General features: G+C 40.6%; 1 protein-coding gene across 1 annotated transcript; it reads left to right on the forward strand.

Moving 5' to 3' along the window:
• The first annotated feature begins 279 nt into the window (after positions 1-279).
• On the forward strand, positions 280-4,279 carry LOC144530079 (protein Tob1-like). Its single transcript, XM_078269488.1, has 2 exons — positions 280-563; positions 2,145-4,279. The coding sequence occupies exon 2, from the start codon at positions 2,343-2,345 to the stop codon at positions 3,360-3,362; it is 1,020 nt and encodes a 339-aa protein (XP_078125614.1). The 5' UTR covers positions 280-563; positions 2,145-2,342; the 3' UTR covers positions 3,363-4,279.
• The last annotated feature ends 15,029 nt before the right edge of the window (positions 4,280-19,308 follow it).

Here is a 19,308-nt window from a genome sequence, read left to right on the forward strand (position 1 = left end):
CCGTTTCTGTCTTTACAATAATTACTTTTTTTTAGCTTTAGCTGTCAGCACAGACCTAGGTTATCTCTGACGCAAGCGCTCATCACAGGCGTCTCTCCCATTTCACAGAATCATATGTCACAGATTGACATTCCAGATAAGCCAATCAGCGCACGACTCAGGCACCACTGTGAGGGCGGGACTCGTACTTTGGACCAATCGCAGCCCGTCGTATTGTTTTGACCTCTGAAACCGCATCACCGCCTACCTCGTGCCCATGGCGGAGGAAAGCTATAAATACAGGCAACGCTGTATCAGGAGGGTGGACGAAGTAGCAAAACTCCCGGAGAGGCGGGAGCTACTCTGCAAGCCTGCTGAAAGAGGAAAAAAAACAAATTCTAAATAACCTTAAAAAGAGAAACTGAAGCAAACGTCAATCCTCCGAAATGTACATGTACTGGAATACTTTTTTGTAACGTTGATAATATATTCTATGTGAAGAAAGTATTTATACTTTTTTCTATTTGCACTAACTTACGGTACTTTAGAACTACTGAGACTTTTTTTTTTTTTTTTTCAAAAAAGTAAGTATTTTCAGCTGATTTGTTGCTGTTACTTGTGATGTATGCTAGCCTATTTGATATTATTGTCTTCATCTTGCTTGCTGACGTACTGTAGCTCTATCCATACTTATTGAGGTGATTTGCTGCGTCAGTCCACGAAGTTAGGGAGGGAGGTGTGTGTGTGTGTGTGTGTGTGTGTGTGTGTGTGTGTGTGTGTGTGTGTGTGTGTGTGTGTGTGTGTGTGTGTGTGTGTGTGTGTGTGTGTGTGTGTGTGTGTGTGTGTGTGTGTGTGTGTGTGTGTGCGCGAGCGCCAGCGCGTGTGATACAAGTGTGATAGTATGTCCTTTTTTGTCATCTCGGGTAAAACAAATGACAACAATATCACCTCAGAGACTCGAAATGCGTCTGATATGCTCGTGAATTTAGACTAGTCTACCATATCTACTTTATTGTATCTATTCCTTGCCGTTATTGTCAGTACAGGCTGTAATGGCTAACATTATAGTGTTGCCAATTCTGTGAAATTGCAACAAAATTTCTATTAACTTAACTAACGCGATACGATGAATCAAGAGACGTGTAGCCATTTCGCAACCGTGAGGAATCTCCTGGCTACTGTATTCGAGGGCAGTTTCATGAGGGAGGCGATACATGTTGCAGTTCTCCCTGTGCACATTTTATTTCCTAAATTGGATAAATACATTAATCACATTTTAGGTATTTAAGGAGGCTCGACCCATTAACTCTATCCCTCAATTTATCTCATCTCATTTGCGAGGATTATTGCAGCACATCCTATTTGGTTTGTGACATTTACATTGTATCCAACTTGTTACATGTTGTAACATTCAAGTACGCAATTTCGTCTTCTGTGTAAAATTGCCAAACATATGGGTGTAGCCATAGTGCGTTAAGTCTTATTTCGACATTGTTTTTAATGTAGGAAGCTCTCCAACTACGCACATTAAACCAGCCCCAGTGACATGAATGTAGGCTTTGAGATGCACCTAAATCATTTCGTTGCTAACTTGTCCTCCAGGAGGGATTTCCTGAGTTAAGTTGACCGTTTTCTTTGATTAAAAGCAACAACCCCGCATTAGTTTTCCTGCCGCCTGCTGCATGGAGGCTATCCAGTATCATATTATGTAACAGGATTCCGAGAATTAGTATTCCCAATACCCAATTTTTGACATTTACATAAACACCATGTGTGCTATGTAAAATGCAGCTTGAGCCCACGCTGTATTTTGCTCTGTTAATATTTCTGCAGTAGCTGCACATTTTCTCCTATCTGAGTATTGTTGTAAAATTCTGCTTTGGTTGACTGATGAGTGACATTCGACTTGTGATATTTGAGCTCCCAGCAGTCAAAACAGCAACATGCACTAGTACTTTAGACAGAGGTCAATAATTAATTGACCCTTACTTGCACTCCCCTTATGAAGTCTGCAGTCGTGGTCTCAAGTAGCCAAAAGAGGCTGAACTGATCTGTCTTGTATATATGTAACATGATGATCTTAAAGGTATTTACTGGTGAATGTATGTAAAAATGTTTTGAAATGAATGATTAATTAGTGTTTTCTTCTCTACCAATTGTTGCAGGATAAAATTATCACAGCCTGTGGAAAGACATCACTTCTACAAAACCAGCACTTTTTATCCAGTTACTGGTTGCTTTCGCCATCCTGCCTGGAGAGCATCTGTGTTACCAACCACGGATAAACAAAGCAGACCCAGTGGACACATTCAAGGTCGGACACATCTAGTCTTCACGCACCTGGTAAACATCGGCAGTTAGCTATGCAGCTTGAAATCCAAGTAGCTCTCAACTTCATCATCTCGTACCTGTATAACAAGCTGCCAAGGCGGCGGGTTAACATTTTCGGCGAGGAGCTGGAGAGGCAGCTGAAGCAGAAATATGAGGGACACTGGTACCCGGACAAGCCATACAAGGGCTCAGGATTCAGATGTATCCACGTGGGGGAGAAGGTGGACCCCGTGGTGGAGAAGGCAGCCAAAGAGAGTGGGCTGGACATTGAGGATGTCCGCAACAACCTTCCCCAGGACCTCAGCGTGTGGATTGACCCCTTTGAGGTGTCCTATCAGATCGGGGAGAAAGGGCCCGTCAAAGTATTGTATGTCGATGACAGCAATGAAAGTGGAGCTAGTAGTGGAGGGCTTGATCTGGACAAGGAGATCAAGAACAGTTTCAATCCTGATGCACAGGTCTTCATGCCCATCAGTGAGCCTGTGAACGGTGCCTCTCCGGGCTCCACCTCACCCTCTCCTCCTTTCGGCCACTCGGCAGCAGTCAGCCCCACCTTTATGCCCCGCTCCACGCAGCCTTTAACCTTCACAACAGCCACCTTCGCCGCCACCAAGTTTGGCTCCACTAAAATGAAGAGCAGTGGACGCAACAACAATGGCGGAAGTACTGCTGGGAACAAGGCGGCACGTACCTCTCCCACCAACCTGGGCCTGAATGTGAACAGTCTCCTGAAACAGAAAGCCATCTCCACCTCCATGCACTCTCTGTACGGGTTGGGGCTTGGAGTACAGCAGCAGCACCAGAAGCCCTCAGCCCTGTCCCCCAATGCCAAGGAGTTTGTGTTCCCCAGCCTTCAGGGCCAGGGCAGCCAGAGTGCTCTCTTCCCTGGGGACAGCTCGATCAGCCTCAGCCCGCTGCAGTACAGCAATGCCTTCGACATGTTTGCGGCCTATGGTGGCCTTAACGACAAGTCCCTTATGGATGGCTTGAATTTCAGCTTGAACAACATGCAGTATTCTAACCAGCAATTCCAGCCAGTTATGGCCAACTAGTACACATAAAGGTACTACTTAAGCTACTACTTCACACAGAAACGACCAGAGATAATGTGATGGGGGGGAAGCAAACACAAATGCACATTTTGGGGAAAAAAAAAAACAAAACAAAAAAAACGTAAACAAGAAAAGAATGTCATGGATAAAAGGAAAAAGTGACATGTCAGCTGTAAGATCTATGTTACGAGTCTAAGAGCATGAGCCCGAGGGTTAATTCCTTTGCCCCATTGCGTTATACCTTTAGTACAAGATGTCCAAGCTTGGTTACCTAAACTTCAACATGCATCGTTATTTCTTTTGCCAACCAAGCACAAAATATTTTTTTTATGTGACTGTTTTAAGATATAAAAAAAAGACAAAAAAAAAACCCACCACAAGTCATGGCCTCTTTCAGTATTTAAACATAACCGGACAACGCCAATTTTTTCAAGGAATTGGCATAAATAAGTGGGATTTCCTGGTCTTTTTTCTAATTGTATAATTTAATTTGGAACAGAGTTTGTAAAATATCAGAGTATCTATTGTTTCTACTACATGGTATTGCATTTATATCTTTTTACTACTCCAGTGATCTGTGATGGCTGCAGCAACTTTGTTTTCTTTTTTTATTGAAATTATAAAAATGAATCCATCTTAAAAAAACATTGACTATTCTAAAGATTGTGTACAGAATATTCCGTAGTGGTGGGATTTATGAATATTTGCTTTTTTGAAAAACATAAGAGTTGTATTTTCTGTTAAGAGTTTAAAGATTTTTGCTATATTATGGACAAAATGTAATCGTATATTAATTTTGTACCTACATTGTGCAATACTTGATAAAACAAACGGTATAACAAAGTATTTGGAGTCAGTGTCTTACATGTTAAGAGGGACTGAGTTTATTAAGTTTGTATTAAAAAGCTTGAAAATAATTCCACTGGTTCAGTTTGTCATTGGCTTTTGTGGTTGAGGTGGTTGATAGAGGTTTGAAAGGAGGTTCTTTTAGGATTTTCTAACATGTCGGGACAGATCCAGTATTCTGTCCTGAGGTCAGAAGAATCAGGTTTTTCTTAAAGACGCTCACATCCATTGAAGTTCACCTGTTTGGTACACTATTAGTATGTCCTCAGCAAACCGTTTTGACAGTTCACTCACAATAAGTTATGTCAAAAAAAGAATTATGCTACATTAGACGATATATTGCATATGGCAACACATTTCATATCCTTTGCCTGTAACATTGATATATTAGTACAGAAGCCTCACCATAAGCCCTCAGCAACATTTGTTCACACCATGCAGGCTGTGTTGACAGTTGCCCTTGTGTATCCACACATGGATACTGTATATGGAGTGTGATAACCTCCTGAACTAAAGCAAGGCCTCATGTATGACAAGGCTGTTGTAGCTAACAGACTGCGAAACCATGCAACTGATTTCGGAGGCATAAACCAAACAGCTGGCAGGCGAAAACATGTAGGTAGAAGAATACAGATCTGACACTTATATGATGGGGTCATGTTAAGTGTGGCATGGTAGGGAAATGAAATGGTTTTCAGTAACTCTGCATTATCAGACTGTGTGGGTGACAGGTTAGGCAGATGTCCTCTGCGGTGGAAAAAAAGTGCTTTTATGCAAGCTACTGATTCCCTGCCAGCTGCAGGGTGCTATTCATCTGCACTATCACCCTCCAGTGAGTCAGCAGAGTCACTTATTAACTTTCAATAATAAAATACATCATGCAATGCTGGAAAACAGGACTAGAAATGGTTCACAAGTTTGTAGCTGAATGCTAAGCTGGTCAGTTACATTTCACCCAGTGTCCTCAATGATGTGGCCTGTTAATGGATAACTGGCAATACTTTTTATGCAATGAGATCCAAGCATGTACATCCAAAGAGTATTGTAATATAATGGGGCAGGAAAGGTCAGGCAATGTCTGGCCTGAAATCAGGCCTGACCTGGTTCAAACTCAATAGGCTATCTACTGAATCATTTATTGTGCTTGTTATTTCAGATACACTTTATCAGCCTTTCCAAAATTGCTTATACATATGTGGTTTTCTGACATGCGAACTTATAAAGTAACACTTAAACTTTGGATTTGTAGCTGCTTACATTGTTTAGGGGTTGAGGATCCAAGTCAAATGCTTAATGCTGAAGGTAAATCATAGCTTATTTTAAATAATGAACGTACAATTTCAGCAAAAAACTCACTCTGCCGCATCAGAGTAAGAATTGATTTTCCTGATGACCAGTGCCTGGGCTTGTACTGTGGAAGTTAATACAGTACCTTTGTGGTGTTAATGCTGTTGCTTGTAATGACAGGTTGCTGGACTGTATCAGTGCAGGCTGACTCAAACCACCCTGACCCTGCTGGCATATACCATGGTCCCCCTGGGGCCGGCTCATCATCGCCTGCGTGTCCCCTGATACAATTGGGGCTTGATATGCTGTGTAAAGTTCAGCCTGTGTGTGGGGTTAACTCAGTTGCTGATACTGTGAGTGTTACAGAGTTGGGTGGGAGTGTGTTGTCTGGGACACTGTGTTAGTGTTCACCCGGGTGTGGAACCGTTCGTTCTAAAAATACCATTGATGGATTATTACTTTTTGCACACCCCTGATCTGTCTGCTTATTATTTTTGTTCATGTTTTTCTTTGTACATCGCAACTCAGGACTGTGACCAAGCTAACTTGACAATAGCTCTCCCAGTTTATGTTATTCTAAACAGGGCGAGAATCAGCTAGGGCTGGGTGTCGTTCAAAAAGTTTTGATACCATTACCGATAGCAATTGACTTCGATACCGGTTCCTGAATTATACTTTTTTTGGATACCAATTTTATAAAATCCATTTTAACAAAAATAAATTACAACATTACACATTACAGCAACAATCTTTTTTATTTATTTTACTACGTTAGCCCATCTCTGCGTAACATCATGTTTTTCCTGCGTGTCTCTACGACATGTAACGTTAGACAGCCAATCACAAACATCATTAGATCTTGGTAGAAGTATGCTGCGTGCTTATTGGCTCCCTGACGCTGACAAGATTTGCCCCTTAGGTATTGAATTTTGGTATTGAATGATGAGCCATTTTTCAATACTTGATACTTAGAAGGCAATTTGGTCGGTGCCTAAAAAGTATAAAATTCGGTACCTAGCCCACATATAAAGGTTGAGACCAGTGATGCACCTCTAGGTGTAAATGAAAAGGAGCATCACTATTTTTAGATTATGTTACTAAGATTTATATCAACCTAAAATTACAGTAAAACTATTTCTGGTTGGGGAGGTTATGTCTGGAATATACTGTAGTCTGTTTGGATGACTGATCATCTTTTCAGAGTTGTGAGTATATCATCATAATAAAGTAACCTGATTATATTTGATCACTATAAGGTGTCCGTTAATGAAACAAGCACATGATCTTTCACTCAGAGTACATCCTTTTAACATGCACAAAGGTTGGCATACTATGATTTTTAAGAAGCAAATAAGTATTAGAATAAATGTGTATTGTATATCTGATACAATCTTTCACTTTCCAACCCTATATACATCCCCAGGTGTGACTGAAGGACAGTGCAGGGAGGAAGAAGGTCAGGTATAGACAAAAGAGAGAGTGAGGAAGTGTGATATGGAGGATGTGAATGCCATAAAAGTATGATACTAAGAATACCAGTTTGAAGAAAATCCAAGTACGACGAGGCTGAGAGTGGGATCAGAATAGCACAGAGAAATAAAAAGAGACAGAAGCTTGATGAAAAGAAAAGGGAATGGGAAAGGCATGGAGCAATGTGACTGGGAGAGAGAGTGAGAGTGAATCATTGCCAGTGCCACTATTGATGCTAATCTGGTGCCAAGCGCACCCCTTAGCCCCCAAGTCCCCCCCCTCCGCCTGTCATAAAAACAGGTGGAGCTCAGCTCAGCTTGTGGTCCCAGCCAGCCGACAAGGCCTCATGGTAATGTCACCCTCCTCCAACAGTTAATGGCTTTTCAGTCCCTCGCCTTATAGCCCAACCCCTTCGCCCCTTCTATTTCTGGAAGCGTGTTGGAGCTGATTGAGCAATGATAAGCTTGATAGAATTGTGCTTTCCTCTGAACATGACTTCACCACAGCTTATCTGTATTTCACAGGGGACAGTAAAGAAGTTAAACCACAGCATAGAAGAATCTAACTGTTTTGTTTTTGTTGTCATTGAAAACTTTCTGTTTTAGAGGGGCGCAACAGAGAAATTAGACTTCATTCACGTCTTGCCTACTAGCAGAACACATTAATGAGAAAGATAACATGCGTTGACTGGTCTTACAGTTGAAGCTTAAGTGAGTATCAAGGGTACTGACACAGTTGCTTTAAACAGTTGCTCACACACCCAATGTGGAACACACGAGCTGTTGCTGGTAGGCAGACAAGAAACAGTTTACATTCACTCAAATACTGTAAATTCTGTACTAATACACCCTACAGCTGCAAACTGTCTTGTGCTTATTCAAACAGAGCTAGAACTTAAGTTTCGCAAAGGTAATGTATCTAGTAAACCAAGATTACATGTGTTTTCAGGAATCTTATGAGTCATTTTTCATGGTATCTGGTAGATACATGTTGCATTTTATGTCTGGTCTATCTTCTCATACATACTGCGTTCCTGTGTACACTGACACACACACACACACACACACACACACACACACACACACACACACACACACACACACACACACACACACACACACACACACACACAGTGGAAGTTATCCAGTTTGCTTTTGCTCACTGTAGATATCCCCAGCAGTCCCCTCCCTCACCACACTTCTTCAGGGTGACGTTGGTTTCCAGTGCAGTCTATCACGGCACTCCCAAACGTGCCACTGGGTCCCCACCATACTTTGCAACTAAAGGGTGGGGACAGAGATCTCACCAGCAATGTTACAAAGTAGCTCTGCATAATCCTGGTTAGCATGCAATGTTTATGGTATTTCTAGCTCCACGTGTTCTGCCTTATCAGTTGGAAATAAAGATTGATCTCACATCTGATGTGTTTGGATTTAGTCCCGATCACATCTCTTTACTGCTTCATGATTTGATCAGGTTGTCTGTTCTGTTATAGCAAGTCACAACAACATGCTGTGTGTTACATTCAGAAATATGATTTTTTTGTTGTTGCAATTGTGGCCTAGACAGTGCCCACCATTTAAAACATGTATTATTTGAATATGGCTATTGTTTGGGGATCACACTGCTATTTCTGGATACGAATGAACATATTTTTGACATTAAAACCATCTAGGAGTCCACAAAGATGACGCTGTACCACCCAACTTGCCTCTGTAATTGGAAGGAATGGGAAACAATGGAGATGAAAATCATGCACTCAAAAATGTATATAAAATACATATATCCATGTACACAAACAGAAAACAAAATGATTCTGCACATGCTCTTGAGTTGAGAGGAATACAACAAAACTGAAAGTAAGTCCTTCCCAAGAACATATTAATATAAAATGTTCTCTCCATGACCACTTCATTCATATTATCTCTATCTTTATCTCCTACACGTCCCCACAAAGTCCCCTCTGTTGCTGAGAAAAAACACCTTTTTTATCTACTTAGTGTCAGTCTGGATTTACCTCAAAGTGCTTTGAACACTTTCATGAATAATATTTGGCCCTGATGACGACTGGCCATGCAGCTTCTGACTTGAGGCCTAGTCCGCAACGTAGCTTTTTCTATGTGTTTTGGCCTTTCATCTCCATGCAAACTGCGTTTTAGGTAACTGATACACACATACATGTACAGCTACTCTTCCACTATATTGAAGAACAGAGACGTCCAGATGCACTACGGAGCAATCAATGCGCCATTGCAGCCAGGTAGCCTTATGGTTATAGCTTTTTTTCAGGCTTGGCCAACATCTTTTTCTTAGCGTGATTGGCCAACATTGCTTTAGGGTTAGGGTTATATCGCCGCCTGTTGGCTTGGCATGCTCTTCAATGTGTTTTTGCGTGTTTTTGTTTTTCAAACAGTGCTTGTGTGAACGTATTAGGGAAAAACCCTGTTTATAAAATTACCTGTGTACGTGTGAACTAGTCCTAAGTCATGAGACTTGAGTACACTTTGTTCCTTTGCTTTCCGTAGCTGTCTGCACAGGACTAAAATATTTTGTCAACACAGTTAATGTATTCTCAAGCTCTCAAAGGAAGCTCTTTTTTTCCCCTGTCTGTCTAAGTGTGTAAGGATGGGATTGTTGGCAAGCACAGCTCACTCTCATATGGATCAGTGGGAAAGGAAGTCAAAACATGCTGAGATAAAGCCATCTCTGTGGCATTTGCTGGCACTGGTGCAGGGCAGTAAACGTGAATGAACACTATACCATGGCAGTTTTGTGCCCTTGAGAAATAGAGAGTGTGTGTGTGTTTAAAGCTGTAGAATTAAGTAGAAGTAGAATTAAGTAAGAAATACACTGCTGTCCTCTAAACTCATTTTATGATAATGAGAGTGACAAATTGCACAAGTGACTGCAAGTAATAACTCAAGAATGTAATGGCTTCTCTTTAAGTTCTTTACAATGCAGTCGAGAGTTGAGATTATCCGGCCTCTCTTGTCCAAGTGAACTGGTTTGGACATCACCAGGAAAGGTCTCCACAGCTTGAGCAGCCCTGACTTACTGAGGACTCTGCAATTTTAACCATCCCGACTAAAATAAGTCTGTCTGGGACACTCACGTGCAGGCCTGAACACATACTTTCCTCCCCTTTCACTTTCTCTATCTAAAGTTTTCTAGCATTCGCTAACATTAGCCACCATAAGATACTGGTCGTACCAGACCAAGTAAGGCAGAGGTAGCAGCAAAACCTTTTAGTATACTGAACAGAATTCAACAATTCATTTCTAAGAAAAAATATGTTATTTCTTCTTTCAGAAGTTACATAGTCTGAATCCTCCAGCTATTATCAGCTCTGTTGATTGTGCTGACATAGCTTGTTCGGTGGGTGTGCACCTATGCAAATTAAACTGTTCCTATTTGCATGCATTACCAGTTATGCTAGTTATTTGCATTGTTGAGTGTAAACACATGTTCCATTATGGTTTAACCTCTGTGTCAACCTAATTTACATTTTCCCCTGAGAGTGTTACCTTCCAAGGCTCAGATGTTTGCACTGCTTAGCACATTACCCTCAACCTCAGCTGATTAGGGCTTCAGTGTTTCTTACTGATACATTAATGTCCCTTGATTTTGCTCATCATTTAAGGCTCTTTGCAATGATGGAATTAACAGACTGCAGATCTGCATGTGAGGTGAAAAAAAACATATCTGCTTTATTTCTTGTCAAAACAAAAACTAAAAGATTGTATCTGCTCAGCCTCTACCAATGTCCTAAGAGACGTATGTCCCAGTTTGTGCAACAATCTGGGGAATGTAGCACACACCTGTCAACCAACAGCACTGCACAGACAACAGAGAGGATCTAATGAAGCCAGACTTGGAGGTTGTGATAGAGATTCCTCTATCCAACCCACACTATTTTGATGTTTTGACCATCCCAGAAAAGTTTATGTTATTGGTGGATCAGGATTCAGAAAATCATTTTAAAGTGACTTTCCAAGAGGCTATATATCATTTTCAATCCTGTTATAGTGTTTTTACACTGGATATAGTGAATCAGCCAGATATTATTATTTGTATGTCCTGGGATTACTTTTCAAGATGAAATATAATTGTTTCCAGGTACCAAGCAAGCCTGCATGCCTGTGGTGTTAAAGTTAACTTGTGGCCTGAAAGATAACAAAGTTGTAATTGGTAAACATATTGAACCAGAACAATTAAAATAAGTATTGTATTGTATTTTCTGCTTGTTTACCCAGTCCTTTAATCAGTTCCCTAACAGCATCAAATTAATTGCATTGTGTATTGTTGTGCTCTTGTGTGAGACATGAAAGATTTTGAAACTAACACTAACTGTCAGGTATTACCCTGGGCTATTTACAAGGGTTTCATCATTTGTTGCAGGCTAAAATATTGAATGGCACAAATAAATAGAGAGAAGGAGTTGGAGGCTGTTAACTTGCTGTGGAATCCAGTTTGGGCTGAGGATGCATCCGAAATAATGACTGAATTAATAACACTGTGTGGGTGACTGGTGATGCGAATTCCTATGCTCTCGGCAATAACACACATGAAAGCTAGAGTTCTGGAAGAACCAGTCGCTTCTCACCTCATCACCAACATGACCGTTAGCACTTTATCAAACACATGTTACATAGCTTATATTATGTTAAATGAGTTTATGTTTCTGATGCAGGCTAACACCCATGGTGTGTTGCCATAGGTGCCAGATACTGTATATCTATTATCTATTAGTGTTGCACTCAATCATGGCATTGTGCTGCAGGGTCTTTCTCCCACACACACATAACCACTTTCACCAATCATTATAATCCGATTAACATAATACTCTGAAAGCAACGGCAGCATTGTGACAAAAAGGACTTAGTTACACGTTACATTACAGAACAGTTGTTGATTCTCATGCATAATACAACTGCAGCCATATACTAATACTGCTTTGAAAGGAGAAATGTGTGAATGTGTTAGTTGTTTGTGCTCACTTCAGTATTATAGATTGTCCTGAGGTGCTATGTGCTTTTTATTATATGGTGCTAATTTACTATGGATTCCTAAATATTATTGGCTGCATTTCCCATTTTAAGCATATTAAGGCAGCACACCATACATTGCATTTTATGTTTGGAGATTTTTTTAAATATCAATTTAGCCAATGATTTTACCTTGGCCCCTCTGGCATGTAATACAGGGAATTAATTTGACTTTCTGTTTCAGTATATTACCATAACACTGTAGCAATTTACTGTGTTGTGGAAACACACAGGATGCATATAATATGACATTATATTACATGTCATTTAGCCAACGCTTTTATCCAAAGTGACTTACAGTTGCTATATATATATATATATATATCAGAGGTTGCACGCCTCTGGAGCAACTAGGGGTTAAGTGTCTTGCTCAGGGACACATTGGTTGATGTATCACAGTGGGAATCACACTCAGAACCCCCACACCTAAGGCATGTGTCATATCCACTGCGCCATCTCCACCCCAAAATACTTTACCAGGTTCACCTCGCTATAATCTCTCATTGCGAGAAAGCAATCACAGCCGTCCTGGGCGGCGCTAAGCCCTAATGCAGCGACGGTGCCCTAGCAAAACAGACAGCGGAAATAGCGGAAGGCTTTATCCCAGCAATGTACATCCGTTGAGCCAGACTAACCTTGCTAAAACTGACGCAGTCAATACGCAGTCCTGCAAACAGTCTTACAATATTTGTTTGTTTGTTTGATTAATTTGATGATTTAAAAAACACATACAACACTGCACAGCAGCATTTACATAGGCCAACAATTAAAACCCCCTGTGGATAAAAACACAATAAAGTTAAAGGCTTATTGGTGCTTACGTCACCACCGAGTTTGTAATACTGGAAATATGAGGGCTTTCATCACTGGACTAAAGGCTCAATCACCATTGCATTACCTCATTCGGCGGTATATACTGATTTAACAGACATTTATTTATATGAAAACCTTCAAGATTAGATTAGATTATTTCTTTGTTTGTCTGTGCAACAAAAACACACAAAAAAATGTCATAATTAGTATTGGTTTAAATCAAATGCACAGATGATTGAATTACATTGTTCCTCCCTCTCTGCGGAGGTGTGTTAATCAGTCACTCACTTTATTTTGAATGGAAATCTGGTCCTAATTAGCACACTCAAGAGATTATCATGCCCTGAATCAGACTAAACTGTATATATGTTGTACTGTTTGTTTTGTACACGCAACACAGGTGGACTAAATGACGTCACTCCTCTCCCACACAGAACAAATATGCTTAAGGCTATTCCTTGTGTGTAGGCCAATTGTGTTTGTGTATTTGTGTGTGTGGGAGGTGCTGATGGGTCCTCAGTGGGTGGCGTTGCATAAGAACGTCAGTGCTGAAGCAATATTACTCTCTCTCTCTCTCTCTCTCTCTCTCTCTCTCTCTCTCTCTCGCTCTCTCCCTCCCTCTGTCTCATATAGTACAGTATAGCATTAACACATGGACTGAGCCCAGCACACAGTGGTGTCTGAGTCAACTGCGTGGACCACAATTTGTAGGCGATTTGAGCAGCAGTGGCATATAAACACAAGACTACACCAGACCAACATCGCAGATAAGATATAAAGAATGAGACAGAGCAACAAAGATAATGAAACTAATAAAAAAGTCCTACTCTTAAAACTAACTATGTTGGTGAAAGACTTACTTATATTAACACCTACCTCAAATAAAACAGACTGTATAGGGTTCATAAACATAACAGCAGAACTATTCATATCCCAACACACTGATTGGCCGATAGTATTGCTGGCCCACTCTCATCTAACTAATGACCTTTAATATCTACCAGTACACAAACCAATGAGATTGACCATCATTGTTTCCCCAGTCGAAATACTTCATAGTTTGTGATAAACTGAGAAGCACTCCATCAACAGTGTTTAAATAACATCTCTGACTGTAAAATCCACCCAGAGACTTGATCATTTTAGATTTTATTATCTTCACCGATACAGCAGAAAGTTTACATTAAGATATGTGTTGTACCTTTTTCTTTTGTTGATAAAAACTGTGACTTTCTGTTGTGAAAATGTGCTTGTAGTAACTCATTCAAGAATCCCTTATCAAATTCAGTGTGGGACATTGTGTTTCCATTTAGGTTTTGTGTGAAAGACAAAAAAGGGAAAAAAGGCTTTGGAAACTTGCAATTCGAAAAACAGCTCTACAAAACATTAAAACATTTCATTTTAAACACTGTAACAGATACGTGTTACATTTCTCTGTTCTGCTTTCTTGGCATGTGAGAAGAAAGAGACACATTTTAATTGTATCAAGAATAAAAGACTTCCTCTGCATTCAGGCACATACCATCTCCTGAGTGAATTGTGGATTTTGCGTCACTTTGTAACACACGTTATAATGCTGTAGCTGCTAGCGTGGCACGCCCTCATACTCTGCTTCTGACTGGCTTTTAGTCCTTACCTAGGTACTGCGCATGTGTGACTCCCAACAAAGATGGAATAGAAGTGAGATGTCTCACTCTGTAGCTAAAACATATCAAGCTATGTGCAGTACAACAAAAATATGGTGTTTTTTGAAAATTAAACCACATAAACCTATTATGGTACAACCATACCACATCTACGAGGTGTTGTGGAGTTTTACGGAATTTCAGTCCGGAGTTATACTTTGTCCCTCGCTCATGCTTCTCCCTTCTCAGGCTGATAGCAGTCCACAGTAGACCTATAAAATGTCAATCCCATCATGTGATATAGTGCCTGCTGTGCTGTCAGCCATCGCAGAGGATTACTGGCAGTGTTGTGAGTTTTCTGGCGGCCGGCCGCAGCCAAATGAGGAGGAGGAAATGGAAGTGGAGAAGCTGCAGATGGGTTCTGCCAGGTCATGTCACCCCATGTCACTGAAATGTGATCTGTAGTTCTCACTTGAAAAAGCACAGTCCTGATTAAACAAGTTTTAGTTCATTGCACTTTGACCAAGTAGCCTATGTCCTGTAACGTGTCTGAGAATTGAATGTTTCAAAAGCTAAAAGTGTGCATTGTGTTTTTTTCCTTTTGGTTATATTTATAAATATGGTAACACAGATTTCTGGGCTCATGGGAGGGAATGTTTGAGTGAAAGATGTAATGTGGAACAGGCAGGCTTTCTTCTGTGTACAGGATTGAAGCCAGCGCCAACCAACTGGACAGTTTCCAGATTGTATAAAAGAAAGCAGTAGGTGAGTTGAATCCCTCCAGTATGAGGCTCTTGTTGTAAACAATGTTGTCATGGCATGTGGTCTATATCTGAAGACAGAAATCTACCTGGAGTTAGATTTCATACACATTTGGGTCGATTAGGTACCGCAGTATAACTCCCCTTACCTCCAGAATGAGGAAGAGCTTCTTCCCTCAAGCAGTCAGACTGTTGAACAGCAAAACATGATGCAACTTTTTCACACTGAGCTGAAATGCACACTTTTTCTCTGCAGCTAAATTCTATATATTCTACCTCTCCTTCACAGTGAATCTAACTTATAACAATTAGTGCTCTGTTACAAGTCTACTTATGCCCTGTCTTTTGTTGTCTGTTGTCTGTCCTGTCCCTTGTCTGTCTTACATGCTCTACTTTAAGTAGTAATTGCACTTTATGTAGATCTATAATGTGTGTGCACTACATGTAGCCTGTCTGAAATGTCGTTTTTATATATTTTTAAATGTGTAACACCACTTGATCCATGGTGAAACGTTGTTTCGTCTCACTATATACAGTGTATATGGTTGAAATGACAATAAAACCCACTTGACTTAACTTGACTTGACTTGATTAGATTTGGGAATAAATATATTTTGTGTAATTTGATGTTCCCAGCAAAGAGATTTAGATTTCTTGAGAGAGAGACTACAACAAAATAAAAATAAAAAACTCAGTTTATTTGAGAGGGTAAACGTAGAGGGTTTTACTGGAGTTGTCTTAGCATCGGCACAGTAGGCTAGTTAAAATAGGGCACATTTCACTATGTGAGCTCAGCAAAGAAAGAAAAAGGGAGCCTTCATCAAATATTAAGCACTAAACTGTCAGACATGCAGTGTGACTTCCTTCATGTTTTTATTTATTCACTTTTAACCTTGTCATTACAAATACACAATTATGTGATAAAATGTTTGTGTGAATAAACGTGTATATGCATGTGTGCCTGTGAAGAATATTTGTGTGTGTGTATGTGTGTGTGTGTGTGTGTGTGTGTGTGTGTGTGTGTGTGTGTGTGTGTGTGTGTGTGTGTGTGTGTGTGTGTATGTGTGTGTGTGTGTGTGTACTATTTATGTGTGCATGTGTTAGGGTGTGCACAAGCTTGTGTATATGCCCACCACACACCTCGGCTCATGTGTGATGTACGTGTGCATTTCATTAGGAATCTGTGTGATTTAAGGCAGTCCTTGGCCGCGCTCCATCGCTACTGCAGACGTCAGCAGCCCGGCCAGCTAGCTGAGAAGGATAGGATGAGGGGGGTGAAGAGAGCAGATGGAGAGAAAGAAAGATGGAAAGTTAGATGTAGGAAGGAAAGAATAGACTGCTGACATGATGGAGAGGTTAGCAGGGACATGGATGGATGGAGAAATGAGAGAACAGAGGGAGAGATATAGTAAGGGACTGAAATAGTGAAGGATGGGCAGACCTGCAGGAAGCCAGGGAGAGAGAGAGAGAGAGAGAGAGAGAGAGAGAGAGAGAGAGAGATGTTTAAATCATATATCAAATACAGACAGAAGAAGATAAAGAAAAATATGCATCTCACATGCACTGAATTATGTGCAATTACAACGTGCACTAAGTAAACACGTAATTTTTTTTATATCTACCATTTCTACTGTGAACTGCAGGCAACTTGCATAGAAACCACGTCTCACATTGTGTTATGTGCCAGAACTCTAAAAGAACCAATTAGGAGTCATGTTGACATTGAGTTAGCTTAGCTTAGCACAAACACTGGAAACAGGGGGAATAGCTAGTCTGGCTCTGTGGTAATTAAAATGCAACCTCTCGTTTGTTTAATCTGTACAAAAAACAAAGTCTTCTTTGCTGGGACCAGCTGTCAGGCAACGGGACTCAAGGAAGTTACTGTTTTCAGTCTTTATATGAAGCAAAGCTAACCGGCTTTTCATTCCTGTACACACATAAGAACAATTAATCACCAAAATATGGCCACAAGTAACACAATACACTCACAAGAACATGAGTCCATTGAGTATTGTCTATGTGTTGGCAGTGTCAGTGAGGGCTGGGAGGTTGGGAGTAGGGACTTAAATTATTTTAGATGTATTGTGTGTGATTTTAAGGAGTTTGTTCCTGTGAAGTAGCATGTGGAACAGCAGTAGGATGATTAATATGATGCTTCCGTACAGGAGGAACATTACAGATATCATTTATGTACAATATGAACAGCTTTGGACCAAGTACTGAGCCTTGTGGAACCCCACATGTTACTTTCTTTAAATCAGATTTATCATTACCTATTTGTACATACTGCTGTCTGTTATCCAGATAGTTAAGCCATTTGTGTGCTACACCTCTTATGCCATATTTTTCTAGTTTTGTCATTAATATTGCATGATCTATAGTGTCAAATACTTTTAGGTCTATAAATACTCCTACTGTGAATTTCCTATTTTCAATTGCTGTCGATATCTCCTCTACTAATTCCATAACTGCCATTGTGGTGGATCGGTTGGATCTGAAACCATATTAGTGATCACTCAATAATGTGTGGGTTTCATTGAAGTGGTCCATTCTTAGAACAAAAAGTTTTTCTAATATCTTAGAGAACTGAGGAAGACGAGAGATGGGTCTGTAATTTGAAAAGGAGTGTATATCTCCATTTTTATAGATGGGTATGATCTTTGCTATTTTAATTTTGTTGGGAAATATGCCCGTTTGCTGAGTTGAGTTTATTGTCATGGGTGATTCTATCTGCTTTTGCGCAAAACACAAACTCTGAAGAAACCCCACCTCAGTTCTGAATGCACAACAACAACAACAACAATACTAACACCACCTCGGTAACAGCACAGTGTATTGTCCCAAGTAGTCTTGCTTTGCCAGACCCTCCTCCAAAGCGCCCTGAAGGAGGGTCTGGCTACTCCACATAGCATTCGGGGATGGGAGGAAAACGTGCTCTGGTTTAATGCCATTTCTTTAAACCAATCAGAATCGTCTTGGACGGTGCTAAACTCCGCACAAAGCTACTGCAAAATAGTTGTGCAAGAAAAGAACTCAGATTGTACAGATAGTCTAGCTAGCTGTCTCAATTTACCATGCAGAGACATGAGGAGCAGTTAAACCATAGTCTTCATAAATCTACCGAATTGGAACGCAAAGGATATAGACCAAGTCCTAAGTGAACTCTGCCGAACACACACACACTCTCACACAATCTTCTAAAATGAATCAGTGATATAAGTGTCCTCCACAGGCAAACAGGTATGTATGGGCTGACATTTGAAAGCGTAGCACTGTAACACCGTGTGACACGTTGAGGAGTCAGAGACAGCAATGAGCCAGCTAAATCCCCAGCAGGAAGGCAGTCTTTATTGAAGCCAATAGCTGGGCTGTCTCAGGAGAAAAGCTGTTATTAGCATATCCCTGCAGGGGTCTCTGCTACAGGTAGCTCAAGGGAAGAGAGGAGGGAGGAAGAGGAGAACACTGAGTTGGAAATTTGAAGAGCAGCTTGGTTGTGGTTACAATGATGCAGGTGACGACAATGATAGTGACGGTGATAATGGTATGAACCAAGTGTTTGTCTAGATGACTATGGTGACTATAATGACGTTACCAAGCAGTGATAATTATGAAGTAATGCTGATTGCTGGTTGACATGGAGCAGGAGAAGTTCAGTGAGAATCCACTGTGCTTTGGAGTTGGTTTAACACTGAATATTGTGGGGAGAAATTAGCTTTATTTGAGCTTTTGCACGCATTTGATGACTGGTCATTACAATTATATTATGCGTGACCCCCCCGTCCCTCGCAGTGATTACACAGTTATCAGATAGTGCACACAAGTGTGCTTCAAAAAGCAATTGCTGATCAGTAAAACTAAATCACTTTAGACTCTGCAATGTAACATCTTCTCTCTGTCATCTCACTTTTAGACTGGACTTGAGAATGTAAATGCTGTTGTCAAGCCAGAGATGAAAATATAACGTTGTCCCTAAGCCATAAGTTGTTGGGTTTTTCCTCCCACCCTGCAATTGAAGCTCCAGTCGTATTCATAGTGGCTTGACAGCCACACACAATAGACGTGGTAATGGCTGGGTACATTCTGACGCACACACACTCGC

This window comes from Sander vitreus, chromosome 15 (assembly GCF_031162955.1).
Source record: "Sander vitreus isolate 19-12246 chromosome 15, sanVit1, whole genome shotgun sequence".
Taxonomy (NCBI): domain Eukaryota; kingdom Metazoa; phylum Chordata; class Actinopteri; order Perciformes; family Percidae; genus Sander; species Sander vitreus.